Below are 16,060 nucleotides of genomic sequence, written 5' to 3'. Positions count from 1 at the left end.
GTGGTAAAAAGTAGCAGCCTCTAGCGGCTACCAGGGTCACACGAACACATTGCAGAGAACCCACACAAAGAACGACGTTGATTCTTACATATGCAATTTGACGCGTTAAATTGCGAGCTTAAAAAAAGCGCTACCAGTCGAAGCATCGTTACATTTCTAATGACAGGCACTCATTACAGCCACTACATCTAGGAGAGCGCTTTAATTGTCAGTGAGCAGTGTACCACCTGGGAGTTGAGGAAGCTTCCGGCAAGTGTTAGTGAAACGTCAGACATCGCACCGAACAACAGGTGGGCACGACCTGTACGGCACAACTGCTAAAGCCGACACAGTCTGGACATGATAATCATGATTCTAGTTTTACAATATAGGCAGCGTGAGCCACTCAGCCAACGCCACGATTGGGGCGCATGCTATACGGCAAATTCGTACACCTGGCAGACACAGAAAAACCTTAGCAACAACCTCCGTTCACCACAAAGTGGCGATGGCATCATTGCAACGCCCGTGCCAATTCTGGTATACGTCATGTGCAGCTATGAAAGCTTACTGGCAGGAGGTCACGGGACAGGCCCGTAAGTCACGAGTGAGCAGTTCAAACCCGGGGTCTCAATCAATGGCTCAGTGTTTCGACATAACCATTACGAATCTTCCAAAAGACATTCGCCGCCATAGACCGAACCCAGAATCTCAAGAGGTGTTGGCTCGCAGTCGGCCATTATGATCCTTCCAAAAGAAGCCCAGCTCCAGAAATTGAACCCAAGTGCTCAAAAGTGCTGTGGCAATGCTTTGAAATGGCCATTGTGAACCTTTAAAGACCACTTGGATCCAAATGCTCAAACCCAAGCATTTTAAAAATGCTGGCTCGAGAGTCAGATGCTGGCTCGCAGGACATAGCCATTATGAGCCATCCAAGACATATACCGCTCTTCTGAGTAAAAATACTTTACTATATAAAAAGTAGCAATCTGACACTCGATTGCTGGATGAATGGCTCACCATGCTGCGTTAGTCATCGGGGGTTGTTTGACCACACTTCGCCACACTCGAGGGTGCAGATTCGTAAACGGGAGACCCATGGCTGGTTAAGATGTCACTCGCCGTGGATGTCTTAGCCATGGCCGGGAATCAAATTCTGTGCACGAGTACGTGTACATGCGGCTCTATTCATGTCTCTTTGCACCTCCGATTAGCACGTTTGGCTACATACGGTGCGAAAGAAGTTCAATATACATACATGCGTACGTGTCTATTTCTGAATGTCTGCGTTAGAGTCTCTGCGCGGTGTGTAACAACACACGCCTGTGTATCTCTGCACTCTGTGCCCGTGTAACCGTTCACGTGTGCCTATCTTCACAATATGAATAAATGAATCTTCACAATCAATCAACAGCCTACCCGAAAACCACACGCTGCTTATGCAATGCCCATCAATGCTGGTGGCTTTAGAGAAGGTGGACGCATGCACACGAAACCACAATTCCTGCGTCGGCGCTTAGACCGCATTACCATTAAGCGATTATACATTTAAACACGCTGGGCAGTCTGACGAAATCCACTGTTTTCTGTGTGTGCATGCACGTATGTACGTGTACAATGAGTGGTGGTAAAGTGGTTTGCGCACTGCTCTATGAACTCGACGGCTGGAGCTCGATTCTAAAGTAACCTCTTATTCAGGAGGCAGTAATTTCCCAACCGCCCACGTTCAGAGCAACGATCATCACAAGGTGGTAAAAACAACAGTTTTAAAGCTGGAATTTAGAGCTGGAATTTTGCCAAGTTAAGCATAAAGCCATATCTTTTGCGTGGAGTAATTGGTGACTGAGCTGAGAGCATAACTCTAGTATTACTTTAAAGTGCAACAAGGTCCCTGAAAACAATTATGTTAAATTGTGTAAAGCAAACACCTTCAAAAGCCTTACGGAGCTATTCTAACTAGTAAATTTTCTACCTTAATCACTCACGTCATTGTAACTCTTGGCATATTTTGTCAAAATCATGTTAGAGGATAATAGTGTGCAATGGATGTCTCAGTTCCGCACCCACCAAAGCCCACGCTGGCTTAAACATTTTTTTGGAGCTAATTTTGCCTTCTACTTTTGCCTTTCGACCATTAACAGATTAACTATTTTGTCTGTACTGAACAGCACGTTAAAATATATTGGGTATCACAATGCCGCGATCTCTATACCGCACACTCAGAGGGAGTTAAAATTGTGAAGAGATGTGAAAGGGATTATTTTCATTTGGTGCCCCATTACCTCTTATGCAATGAATCAAAACCCGGTAAGTAAGAAATTAAGTGCAAGAACAACTGCAAAGTGCACGAAGACAGATGCATGCTTAGCTTCGCCCTGACACGCAGAGAAGAACACAAAGATCAGAGAATGCTTGCAAATCAGACATTTTATTGACTGTTAATGAACGTATAGCACGCGATATTTTCCAGGATGCATCGTGGCTAGAAGAGATGGTGTCTGATGAGTGAGACAGATGATGGAATGGCAGCCAAAGGGGTGAACACGCCCGAATGTACAACCTCCATGGAGATGGAGCGATGCGAACAGTTCATGGGTAGGAGAGAGAGAGGTTAATGCATTGCGTGACTGTGAGGAATAGGGATGGCATTGGGGAGGCTTTAAACCAGCAGCTTACTCGATACGGATCTCTACTGATCTATACTGAAACAAGGCTGACCAATACACAAGACTGGCCTATACAGAGCAAGGCCGTTCTCCAGACTGAACCGCAAGAAAGTCAACGATGGATTGTGAAAGTGGAAATTAGGCTCATTAGTTGTGACTGATTTTCTTGGCATGGCAAAATGAGCCGGATACATTTTTCGCCAAACCCACGAGCAGCTGAATTGCAGCACACACTCACAGAGGGAGGAACATTAGGCCACACGAATTGTGCGTGCGCCCATGCTCGGACAAGTTTTGGGCAGGCGAACGGAGTCAATAAACGCATCAAGGTGTCTGCCTCCCTGCCCAAGCCAACAGGTGTGCGGTGCCTCACTTCCATTGGTGGCCCTGATCCAGCGTGGAATATTCCACATTCACAGGGAAAGGCTCAAAGTCCGTGGCACCATTTTTCAGAATCACACTTCTTCGAATTCAAACACATCTGGTTGATGTTACCCGAGATGTCTGCAGCCCCCTTGTCGACTAATGGCTGAACGAGGGTCTCCCCACGTCTTGTCAGTCGTGGAGTTATTGACCGTGCTTCACTACGATTCCCCGCGCGGGAACAGTGGAGGCGAGAAGCACAGATGCCAGAGCGTAGAAGTGTCGTACAACATTGAATGTACGTAGCGGCCGTCTCTGACGACCGGTTTGTGAAGTGGTCACCCTTTCAAGCACAATCCGGGTTCAAAGCCTAATCAGCTTTTGAGATCTGACGAGAGGTGCATTCCAGGTGGATTGTTCATAGGCATCGATACAGTGGGACTGAGATATAACTAAAAACTCAACACATTAATCAATTAACACTGTGGCCTGAAAAGTAAAAGTAAATAATCGGCGATATGTTATGCTGCATGAATGTATAGAGGTCCATTCACCACTGCTGTGAATAAATAACTCAACTCATATCGTTACGTGTTCACTGGTTTCACGGTCTGCTGCGCCTCAATCGCTGTGGGTCAGAGGCTCCGTGGCCCACGTGACGGCAAGTGTCAGAGGCCGTAAGAGGAGGGATGCCGCATTCAGTCCTCACAATCATTCTCAGCGTTACTTTTTGGTTCTTTCGGTAAAGTCGCGTAGAAAGAGAAAATTATTATTTAAATAATAGCATACTCTCAGCGTTTTCGCGAACTGCGCCAAGACCCCGACGGCCAGAGTTCGTATGTTTTGCATTTTTATGTTTTTGTTTTATGCGGGCTACCTCTTCCCCTCCTCCACCCCCCCCCACCGATTTTTCACCGGATAACCGATAGCTGGCAGTACATTCATAACCCATGATTCTTTCCCAGTGCGCCCAAATGAGTTTAACGAGTAGCCCGAGCAGCTTTTAATACAAAATAATCAAAAGTATCGTCATGGAGAATATAAGCATCGAAATAAGCACACAAGTCTCCCCATTCTCATGGTCCATCTCTTCACACATTTCTCAGTGTTCACATTCTCCACGGCGCAAATTAATATTTTGTGCTATGTATTATACAGTTTCGTGTTCAGCTCGGACCCATATATAACAGAGAAGGCCCTAGCCTAGAACATCTGGCAGTTCACACCAGCCTGACTCTGCTGATGAGGCACTGGAGGCTAAAACCGGTGCGGAATTTGCTCGGTTGAACTAATGAGGCTGAAACGACGCAACCCGCAAGAAAGCCGTGTGGCTGATGAGGTGTAAGCGTATGGTATTTATTTTTTTCGCCACCGAACAGTTTGGCTGAGCGTAGGCAGGACGTGGGGCATGCTGCGAAGGAAATCGCGTGGCCTGATGCCACCCTCCCGTGGCCTCACCTGCGATGGAAGACAAAGAGGGCAAAACCTCCGCCTCCCCCAGCCCGACAGAAAAAAAACATCCAGGGCCACGTTTGTTTTGTTTCGCTGGTTGTGTTTGCTCCGTTTCAGAAACCGCCAAACGGCACGCCACGACGCCTCACCCCCCGTGGGAAAGGGAGGCGCGATATCTCACGATTTTAAAAACATCGCTCGGGAATTCGTTGACGTCACGCGGTTAACAACAACAAAAATGTGTCGGTGTCTCCTCGCTCAAAACGACGTGCCATTGAGCGCGGCGCTCATCTCTGTCGGTTGCCTTTGAGTCAGTGGTGGTGGGGGGAGGAATTCCACATTCCCATGGCAGGGGCCAGTGTCTACATCAGACGACCACTGTTGACTTGCATTGACAAGAGCAATTGTTCCATCAACACTGGAGTTGCAGCAAACCGTGCAAACATGTTGCGTACTATGGTGGCGACTTGTGTACGGGTTTGATGCGTGTTTGACCCGGACAGTTTGGCAACTGGTAGCCGTATTCGGCTGGCAGAACTTGATTAAGCACCGTGACCTGTGTGTGTGCTATTGCGTTGAGCTTCATGACAGTGAACTCCACAGTTTTGACCGATTGAGGTTGACTGAGAAAAAAACGACGGGGTTTGGTCTGTGTGCTTGTATTCGACGTTGCCTTCGGACTTCTTCCGACCAGTGTAATGTAAACATGTGCTGCTTGTATTAGACCTGTGCTTACCTGTGGTGTGCCTAAATTATGATTCAAAATCGATTTTTGGGTTAGGCCACGTAGTGATTTGGCCAAAACGTATGTCGGGTAGTGTGCAGGGACTTAAATCAAATACGTGGCCAGATCATGACGTGGATGAACCAAAACACTGAAATTAAAAAACAAGCACCGCAGAGCGATTGTAAACAGCGCAACACAAACTGTGGACCACAGAGTAAACCACTGTCGTCTGCGCTCCTTTGATGTAGGAGGAGCAGCAAGACGACACAAACGCTTCCTCTCGCTAGGCCAGGGGTCGGCAACCTACGGCTCCGGAGCCGCATGCGGCTCTTTGCGGGCTGCTTCTTGACGATATGTACGTATGTACAGTATGTACTCAGATGCATTGCGGCTCTTGAAATACTGAATTTTGTACCGAATTGGAAAGAAATGGCTCTTCTTGTTATTTTGGTTGCCGACCCCTGCTCTAGGCCTTCTGGTCGTGGCCAGCAGCAGACCTCGACGTTCACACCGAGCTCCCGAAACGTTTTGCCAGCCGTACGCAAGGACGGAACCCAGAAGTCGATCGTGAAAGGTAGAGACGCAGTCAGGTGAGGGAAGAGAGACACGGGTGGAGACACGGATGCAGCGCGACGGGAGAGTGGCACACAGTAGGCGTAGCACGATGAGAGAATTGTCGATGAAAGACGAAGATGGAGATGAACACAACGCCCCATCCTATAGAGCCCTCATCCAGCGGTGGATTTGGCACACCCGGCCGTACCTTCGCACGCGGCGTTTAAACGAAGCATCATTACCAGAGCCACTACAATCCCCAGGAAGAGGAGCAGAGCGTGCTAAGGCACATTCAGTGACATCACCTGGAGGGGAGAGGCCACCAGACAAGTGAGGGCAGGCTGGGAAGGCTGGCCCGGAGTGCGTCTACTAACTGACGTGGTTATATATGTGTGCGGGTGTGCGCAAAGGGAACAAAGTATGTTCAACTTAATTTGCACCGTGCAGAGCCAACCACACCAATCGGAGCTGTGGAGGAAGGACAACAAACTAAAGCACAAAAAGCAGTTTAGAAAGAAATGAGTTTCAATCGAGATTTAGAAGCGCATTGCTCCAGTGTCTTAGCGAGCACCTATTCATGCTAAACAAGATACACAACAAGGAGGTGGTTTGGCCAGAACCCTGTGCTCATATTTCCACGCCACAGAAGGTATTCATTTAAGGCCGAGTTAACCCAAGGGAGTTTCAGTGCAGGTTGAATGGGAGTTATTTAAATTTCGATTTAAAGCTTTAGTGACTGCAGGGATTCATATTATTGGTTCTTTCGGTAAAGTCACGTGACTTTACCGAAAGAACCAAGAATATGGGAGTTGTTTATTTTTACGTGTGATGATGGGGAGCGGTGGTGCAGCGGTTAGCACGCTGCGCTACGAACCGGACGACCCTAGTTGGATTCCCGCACATGGCCAACCCCAGTGACGATGATCAAAACCGGTCCTGTGCCTCCCCTAGATTGATTCAGCCTGAAATGAGTAACTGGTTCGGTATGTTCATATGACCCCTGCAGCCACTAGTGGCCGCTACACCGAGAGCGATATTTATGAAAAAAAATCTGACTCGTGAATTCCACTCGCAACCCTCGATCGTGGCAAATTCATCATTGCTTGGGCGCGTGCACTCTTCCCCCTCTATTAGGGAGTACAGATTACTCCAGATCGCCCAGAGAGATAAAGGCTTTGTGCAGAAAAACCGCAAGGGAGACCTGTGCGGTAAGAGGTGCAAATGTGTTTTCGAAAAAAAACCACTCAACTTAATAAAACCTGAGACACCTCTCCCCCAAAAATTATTTCATTTCTTCCACAGCCGCAGAAATTGTGGTCGTTCATTCACACGCTGCCGACCCAATATCAAAGTTTGGTAACAAGATAGTTTAGCCCCGGGCAGATTTCTTAAAATATATATACATATGCGGTCTGATGTATCAAGAAAGCATTGTAGGACGATAATATGTACACGCATGTTTCAAAAACAATCTCCAAACATGGACACGTCCCTCAAGCGTCGATTGGCCCGAGCACAATTAGTGGAAGATGGTACAAATGAGACGCTTGGTATCCTGAATCCGATGCACCATTTGTCTCCCGCGACCCATGACCATCGCCTCACCCTTGCCTGGTGACACATTAGCTAGTTAATGCTCTTCATCCCCTATGGGACACGAGGCCGCAATGGGTTTCTCTCCACTTCTACCTGTCCTTGGCAACACGTTGAGCCTCACCCCAAGAGAGGCCGATCGCTGCCAGCTCATCCTTCACTGTCTTGATTGAATCTCTTCGTTTCACGGAGGGCCTGGCCTGTCTCTGACGTCTCGTACATGGCGCGGACGTTACACGTATCGAGTCTGATCTTGGCTTTAGGACCCAGGGGGTGCTCCTTCACACTCCTGACTTCCAACAGGCTTCCATCGCGAATTGGTCATACTGCCCTGGAGGGAGGCTTGAGTCTACTGTGGGCCCTAAGTGTTGTCTCTCTTTCTCACTTTGGTTTCCGTAACAAAACCTTTTTGTCCGGGGTAGCGTTGTTAGCGCTACACCCAGCCCGCAGCGTGGAGGTGCCAGTATGCTGTCGTTTGTCAGGCCCCACGCCTGAGACCAGTGCGGTGTGGTTGAACCTGCCGGGAGCCAGAAACCCCCCCCTCCCCCCCGGCATAGCTCTCATCACCACCGCAGCAAGGTCACAGTAAGGTCACAGCAAGAGGGTGACCCTGGTGACATATAGATCCCTTGTGTTAATCCAATACGGAACCTTCGTCTCATCTGATACAGACCCCTTGTCGTATCTTTGACTGAACGATCGACCCGTCATGAAATATGACCCTTGTCCACATGAATGACAGAAAGTGTAAATCATCCCATTCAAAACCCTCGTCTCATCTGGTGGGCGATTGTTGCCGCGTTAAATGCAGAATGTGATACCAATCCGGTGTAGAACTCCCATCTCTTCAGAGGACTGATAAACCTTACGCCATCCACTTCTCATCTCGTACAGCCCCGTAAGCCCACTCCCAATGCAGAACCTCTTCCCCGTGCGATGCAGAATCCATTTTAGGATCCGAGTCTTTGATACAGAATCCACGTCTCAACCAATGCAGAACCTTCGCAACAATTGATACGTAACTTTCTACCAATTCGAAACAGAACCGTTGTCTCATCGGATACGTAACCTTTGTATCATCAGATAACGAATCCTCATCTCATCTTATCCGATGTAGAAACCTGTTTGAGCAAGGATGCCTCTTTGGCTGAGAGTGTCATCCAAGTACCCTCAATCATGTTACAAAAGTAATTCAACAAATGAAAAGAAAAAGACAATGTCTTCCCTTGAGCCTCTTATACTCTTTGAGCACGTGCTGTTAGCGAGCATCTATTAAGGCTAGCAACATCACACCATAGGGCAATGCGGCCTAGCTGTATTTGTCAGTCCTCGTGTTCAGTCCTAAGTTACTTATTTCAGGTGGAGTCAACCTAGGGGAGGATGTGTGGATGTCCACCATTACCCGGAATCAAACCCAGCTTTCCGGGATTGTCACATAGCCACGTGAACATTCAGTCACATGCCCAATTTTCATTGCAAGAAGGAACGCATGGATTGCAAAAGACACGCAGGTTAAGGACGCGATTGTGACTGTTTGGGTAGGGCACATCGCGAAAGCGAATGGCAGCTGATGAGCCGCTGGTCGAGATGGAGTGGCAGTCAGGAGAGGGATTCGCACACGAGAGGACGTTCCCCGTGGAGATGGAATGAAGAAGTCAGGCTCGTGTGCAGGCGGCACAGTGAATTGTTAAATCAACGTAACGCAAGAGATGGTGACACCATGGGGAGGGCCTTTATCTAGCAGTGGACTGACCATGGCTTGTGGTGATGATGTCCGTATGTTGAACGTCTTTCGCACACGCACCTTCCATTGGCAAAGATGGCAACGTACGTTCAACATACATACGTACATACGGCCGTCTTAATTGGAGGTGCGGGGGAAGGACAACAAACTAAACACAAAAAGCAGTTCTAAAGAGATGAGTTTTCAATCTAGATGATGATGATGATGCACAACTATGACACCGACGCACACCCACGGTAGAACTTTAACCGTCCCTATAGAGACCCGCCTATTTATAAGCTCTTAGCTCTGGGCGATCTTCGCGCAAGCCAATGTCCTTTATACAGATGTCAAGTCCTCCTTTATTAAAATAGGCGAAGGAACATTTCCACGGTAACTTAATAATACCAAGTGCGGGGAGGAGGCCGGGTGGCCGTGTCAGCGACACCGAGGCAGCGTTCGTGAGACTATTTGCGCAAATTTCGAGTCCGGGCCGCCCGCGCTTATATACCAGCGTGCCCGAGTGCGGTGGAGCTTAAAGGGCTGGGACCCCGGTGAGACTTGGCGATGGCTACAACACACACACGGTGGTGTCTCCAAGCTGTGGTGAAAAAAAAACGGCTAAAGGCGCGGCCCTGCAGCAGCTTGCCTACGCCCCTGCTGGCGGAAGGGTCTCCACGATGGGGGGTCTCTATAGAGCCCCTACAGGGAGTACAGTTGCCTACTCTACCTCACTGGCTAAAAAGCCGTGGAAGAATTGGCAGTACCCACACTTTACCTCACCGCGTGCAACTTAACGATCGACTGTGGCGTACGCAGTTACTCTGCTGGGAGGAGGGGTATAGGTGGGGAGGAGGGAGGGATTTGAAGAAACTCGCCACATTGTTCCAACTGCAGTTGCCAGGAGATGGAACCGTGAAAACTCTGGATTGTAAGTCCCCGGTGAGCTTACGATTAAGTACATTTATTTTTGTAATATTACCAGGTAAGGCCCACTGAGCTATATTGCTCTTTTTCAGAAGCGACCTGGGCACAAATGATAGCTCAACGAAGTGGCTTATCACGTGGAAATGTACAGCAGCTAAATACTCGAAACGCACGGTGATGTTGATTCTAAACGTGGAGAGAAAAACCGGAGAACCCGGAGAAAAATCCATGCGACCGCCGGGAGAGACACGCAAACTCCACATATACAGGCACCAGGGTCAGGATCGAATCCACGACCTCCCGTACACCAGGCGAGGTAGTCAACACCGTGGCGCCCTGAGCAACGATTGCACTATTGCTCGAGAACTGCCTCTTTGCCTGCGCGCGCGATTCAGACCGCCTCTCCAGCCAAACTCTGCTGGACGGCCGGCCTGGAGTTTCCCCCCCCCCCTTCCCCCGGAGCTCACCTTGAGGTGTCCCGCGTGCATGCCGACCCTCTCGCACATGCTCAGGAAGAAGGGCATGTTCCCTTCGTCGTGAACGATGTAGACGGCCACCTTCCGTCGCGACATCACGTCCAGGATGTCGCGAAATATGTCCATGTCGGTGAATTTGTCCATGGCCACGGCGATGAGCTGAGTGTGGCGAGCGAGGGGAGGTGAGGGGGGGATGCAGAGAGGGCGAGAGGGTGGAGGGCATGGAGGTGTGTTAGGACTTGCAGCGGCGAGCGGCAGCAGCAGTAGTTGCAGCTTCAGCAGCGGCAGCAGGAGCATCGTAAGTGGCATCGTGATCAGTAGTGGCAGCATCATCAGTAACAGCATCGGTTGTGGCAGCAGTAACATCACCAAAAACTGCATTATCATGTATGTATGTTGAACTTCTTTCGCGCCGTACAAAGCTAACCGTGATAATCATCATCAGCAGCATAATCGTCAGTAGCAGCAGCATTTACACGTGGCCATAATTAGCTGCAGCATCAACAGCAACCTCATTAGTAGCAGCAGTTACATCATCACCATCGGCAGCAGCAGCATCATCAGTTGTGCCAGCAGCAGCTGAGTAGTAGCAGCAGCAGCAGCATAAATTATCATAAAACTCAAAACCACAATAATCACCACCTTCAGTGATTGTGTACACACACACACACGGCACACGTAGGGTGACTGACACACGGTTATAGACCACGACAAGTAGCCATGTAAGTTTGAGTCAACCCCCAGGTAGGGGCCAAGGATATGACTCAGACATCACTCGCCACTGATATGAGCCATGGCTGGGACACGAACTAAGTTCACCAAGTTCCGAGTGCAATGCGCCCCCTACACCCACAAAGACAAAGATACCCTGCACAGCCTTCACAGACCTTTGGGGCAAGTGCTGCTAGCGAGCACCTATGAAGGCCGGTACGGTATGCGAGAGAGTCGGTGGCCAGCACCACGCCCGGCCGCCTTTGTCTCCCTAGTCGCGATGTTTACCCACACCCCACCAGGTACTCAATTCAGGCTGAGTCGACCTAGAGGAGACCCAGGACCAGTTCAAATAATCGGCACCGGCGTTGGCCGTGAGCGGGAATGGAACTCGGGTGGCCAGGTTTGGTGTTGCAGCGCAGCGCTAACCGGTGTGCCACCGCTCTCCACGACATTCACAAAGGCGCGAACGGTGACACCGCAAGACAAAACAACCATCCCTCACGTCTCACACCGCCCGTTTGATCATCAGCAAGCTGCGTCACTCACACGCAGCGGCTGCTGCCTCTGTAGAGCATGGCGGCAACTCAGCGATTCCAGCAACTCAGCGATTGCTGACTCTTTGGTTCTTTCGGTAAAGTAACGTAGGGTAGAAAAAATAATAGATCACGACGCTTCGATCGCAAAACAAGCGACCGTCTTCAGTAGCGTTCTCTCTCTCTCAGCTGAAGACGGTCGCTTGTGTTGCGATCGAAACGAAATTTAAATATAAACATTTATTTTTAATTTAATTAAATTTTTCTACCTACGTGACTTTACCGTAAGAACCAAAGATTAATGGATTCCTGCAGTCACGAAAGCTTCAAATCAAGATTTCAGTGATTGGTCGTCACATGCACACCTATATATATCGCAGGCAGGTAGGTGGTGTGTATGTCGTTATTACGGTCGATATTATTGTCGTGCAGAGATAACGAGATGGAGGTTGGTGGATTGTGCAAATATGGAGAAACCAAAGTTAGATAATTAATTGGTCATAATCATGAACCTTATATTATTAACATTAGGAGCAGCGGCAGCAACAACATTATATCCGTAACCGAAGCATGAGAATCATCAAAAGAAGCAACGGCATTATTAACTCAGCCGTAAGAGCAAATATCATGCTGGAAATATTTAGAATCCATCCAGGATACAAACATTTAACTTATTGTAAATTTTATGAAAGTGAAAGCAGATCTAACTTTTCGGCAAAAGTTTCGCTTTGACAGATCAAAAGACACATATACTATCTCTGCACATCATCATCACCATGAACATGGTGATGCTGGTGCACAACTTTGTAGGAAGTTTAACACGTAGGCTTTCGCGACCAATTTTAAATCATAATAAAGGTTTTGGGTTAGATCGCGTAAGTATAAATGTGTCGAAACCCTCCACCACCCACTGTTCTGGCAATTCGCCCGATGATGCTGGATATAATTACCAGCAAAACGTCGTACTCGGATTGTAAATGTTGTGGATTCACTCTCCACCACACCGGTGGGTTGAAGTAGTGAACTATTTGTCATTTTGTTTACGTGACAAATCCCTCATTGATGGTGGAGGATTGACATATTTACACGATCTACCCCAAAAACCTTTATTATGAACTTTGTAGGAAGTTTACAATAGTTGACCTATGGAGAGGTGTTCTCCTGTCATGGAAACGTGGAATCTCCACCACGAGCTCATTGTCACCGAGGTGAACATTGTTCTCCGTTCTCGTTGCATTCATGTGGACACTCGTAGGACGATTCACTTTCACGCTCTTAGGTAACTAATGTGTACACCGATAGTACAGCACTAACAGCACTTGCCCCAACAATCTCCATAGGCTCTATAGCGGGGGGGGGGGGGGGGTCTTTCTCATTTGTGTGGGGTACAAACCTCTTATGAGACCAACACGGCACATGCAGAGGTGGTCTTGCCAGTACCACACCTGACCATGTCTCCCCAATGCTGATGTTTACACACCGAGCAAGGTACACGTACTCATTTGAGGTTCAGTCAATATAAGGGAGGCCCAGGATCTTTGTCTTTGTGTGAGGAGCGAATAGCTGCAGCAGTTCGGACCTGGTGATCTTAGTTCGACTCCTTGCCGCGGCTAACATCAGCGGCCAGTGATATCTAAACCGATCTGATGCGGTGTGTGAAGCGTCAGCATTGGCGAGAGAGTTGTGGTGATGCCAACACTATCTCCTCGTGCCCAATGCCGACTTTCATAAGTTGCTTGCTTTCAGCGCTTGCCCCAACAGTCTGTTAAGGCTATAGGGGGGATTTTTTGTCTTTGCCAGTGTGTGTGATGTCATTTACAGACATTACTAAGTGGTAAACGCCTTCGCTTTTCAGCCAAATTCTGGCTTTCATCTCCACCCATGCCAGTAACACACCTGGACAATTTACTGCTGGGCTTGGTCATGTTAAGGCAAGCTGCCCGTGTAAGTCCCATTCAACGCAAATCCACATTCCCCACGGGAACATTCGTTCATTGTCTTGCAACTGTGTTTAATAATGGTCACTTGCATACTCGGCAGCATCCAATACAACATAATCATAATAATAATGATAACCATGTATAGCCGCCATGTTGGATCAGGACCTCTCAATGCCATGTAAGTCATGGGAGTTGTTTGAAAATACTTCACCAAGCTCGTAATGAGGGCGGGCTCGTAAAACGGGGACATGGGGCGGCGGGACCATTCAGACATCACTCGCCACCAATGTTAGCCGTGGCTGGGAATCAAATTTTGGTTGCCGCCGGGTTCAGAAGCAACCGCGTGAACCGATACATTCCTGCTCCTCCACCCGGCACGTAATATGTGTGTGGTGTGTGTGACTCATTGGGATTCGAATTGAAAGTGGGAGAAAATATTTTACTTAACAAAAAAAAGTCTTGACGTGGCTGGGTGACTCAGGGGTCAATGCGCTGACATGCGATCAAACCGGATTTTCAAGTGTGACCAATTGATGGTCTCAGCCTGGTCACCAGTGACCGCACTAAATCGACCGTCAAATAAACTTTGGTTTTTCACTTAATTTCGCAAAAATTCCCAGATTTTGAAAAGCAGCAAAATAAAAATCACCTTACTGCCATGCGACTGGAGTTTTCTGTATTGCAGTGGTACCTGGGGAAAGTGTTTCCCTAATGCATGATGAAAGAGGCATCTCAGAAGAAGTTATGTGAAATTTCCTTCCACAGGCCATTCTCTAACGTGACATTACGATGGGTTTCAGAATCTGGGTTTCAGCCGCACGTTATTACACCGGCTTCTCAAGTGCAGCCTGGTGATGGGCTCAGCCTGTTCACCAAAAGCTGCACAAAAGCCCCCCCACATTATTGTACATTAAATGTAGTTTTTGCACTTAATTTGTCTAAATTCTGAGGATTACTCATCGCAGTTTAAAATGTGACACCTTGCAGGATGTGAAAAAGTGTGTTCATGTTGATGAATCGGTTGATTGAAGTTACTTCAGAAGGAGTTCTGCAACACAATCTTCTAGGCCGTTATCGGACACACGGAGGTGCAGCACTGCTTGCCGCAAGACCTATTCACCCAGGAGAGCCACGCTTGAGTCGTACGACTCCTTTTCAGGAAGGTCCTGCATTGGGTTTTTATTTTAAGATAACTTCAGACGTGGGAGGAAACTGTGAAACCGGCAGAAAACCCAGGTCTGCAAGGGGGCAGCACTCTATCCCCGTGCTGATTGAAACGGATGGAGATGAGTCCACTTGCTGTACTGCCTCCTCCTGGCGAGCCGGGGTAGAGCACCCCTACACCCCATGGGAATGGAGTTTCACGACATTTGTGCGACCCACAAACCCTCGCTTCCACAGCGCAGGATTGCAGGCCACATGCGCAGCCGCCACCAATAAAAACAATAATATAATTGTAGGAGAAGCGGTGTTTTTAACTCTCATTTCTTGCATCATTGATTCATTTATGTACAAAATATTACAAATATATTTGTCCTGGTGGGATACAATTATCATCGTCACCAGCCATGGTCAATCCACTGCTGGATGAAGGCCTCTCCAAGCTCCTACCATCCCTCACCTCTGCTGATGTTTACACACCGCACAGAGGCCCAGGCAGAACACGTTCTAATACCAGATTTGAAGCTTTCGTGACTGCAAGGAATCATATTCTTAGGTTTTTTCGGTAAAGTCACGTAGGTAAAACATCAAAATTAATGAAAATAAAATAAAATAAAAACAAAAATCACGACGTTTCGGAGACTTGTGTTGCCTCCGAAACGTCGTGATTTTTGTTTTTATTTTATTTTATTTTCATTAATTTTGATGTTTTACCTACGTGACTTTACCGAAAAAACCTAAGAACAAGTTCTAATACCACTCGCCATTGACATTAGCCGTGGCCGGAAATTAAACTCACGGCGCCGGGTTCTGTGTGGCATGGTATGCTAACCACTGCTCCCACACGCACATAAACAGCACGCAGACTCACGCAGCAGACAGGGACGCCCATCACAGGCTCTCATTCACAGCTGTCAATCTCTCATTGCGTGCGGTTGGGGGCTGTTGGTTCGGAGTAATTATTACAGTCCCAGAACAGGGTACACCCTCACCCATTTTTTCTCTCTCTGTGAAGAGTTCCTGAGAGCATGCCAAAGATGGTAACTGCTTGCTGTAGCAAGATGCATACACCTAGGTCGACTCAGACTAAAATGAATACCTGTCGCTTCTAGGTGTGGCCAACGTCAACATCGCCGCTCCCACGAGTGCCTTGAAAGGGGCTTCACGAACAGTACACTGGCCCCCAAAGTGTTGCATGTTTAAGGGTCCACAGATGGATTTACGAGCCGAAATCGCTTTCAGACATAACAG

At 48.2% G+C, this 16,060-nt stretch overlaps 1 protein-coding gene across 1 annotated transcript in view; it reads right to left on the bottom strand.

Annotated features, from left to right (window-relative positions):
* Positions 1 to 16,060, bottom strand: part of LOC144721305 (uncharacterized) — a 40,299-nt gene that overhangs the window by 20,771 nt on the left and 3,468 nt on the right. The window contains exon 2 of the mRNA XM_078598828.1: positions 10,453 to 10,620. Within this exon, the coding sequence (XP_078454954.1) occupies positions 10,453 to 10,620 (168 nt within the window). The remainder of the gene's footprint in view (positions 1 to 10,452; positions 10,621 to 16,060) is intronic.

Source organism: Lampetra planeri, chromosome 1, assembly GCF_965212315.1.
Source record: "Lampetra planeri chromosome 1, kcLamPlan1.2.h2, whole genome shotgun sequence".
NCBI classification, from domain to species: Eukaryota; Metazoa; Chordata; class Hyperoartia; order Petromyzontiformes; family Petromyzontidae; genus Lampetra; species Lampetra planeri.
Note: the sequence above shows the minus strand (reverse complement) of the source record. Positions and strands in the feature narration are given on the sequence as shown.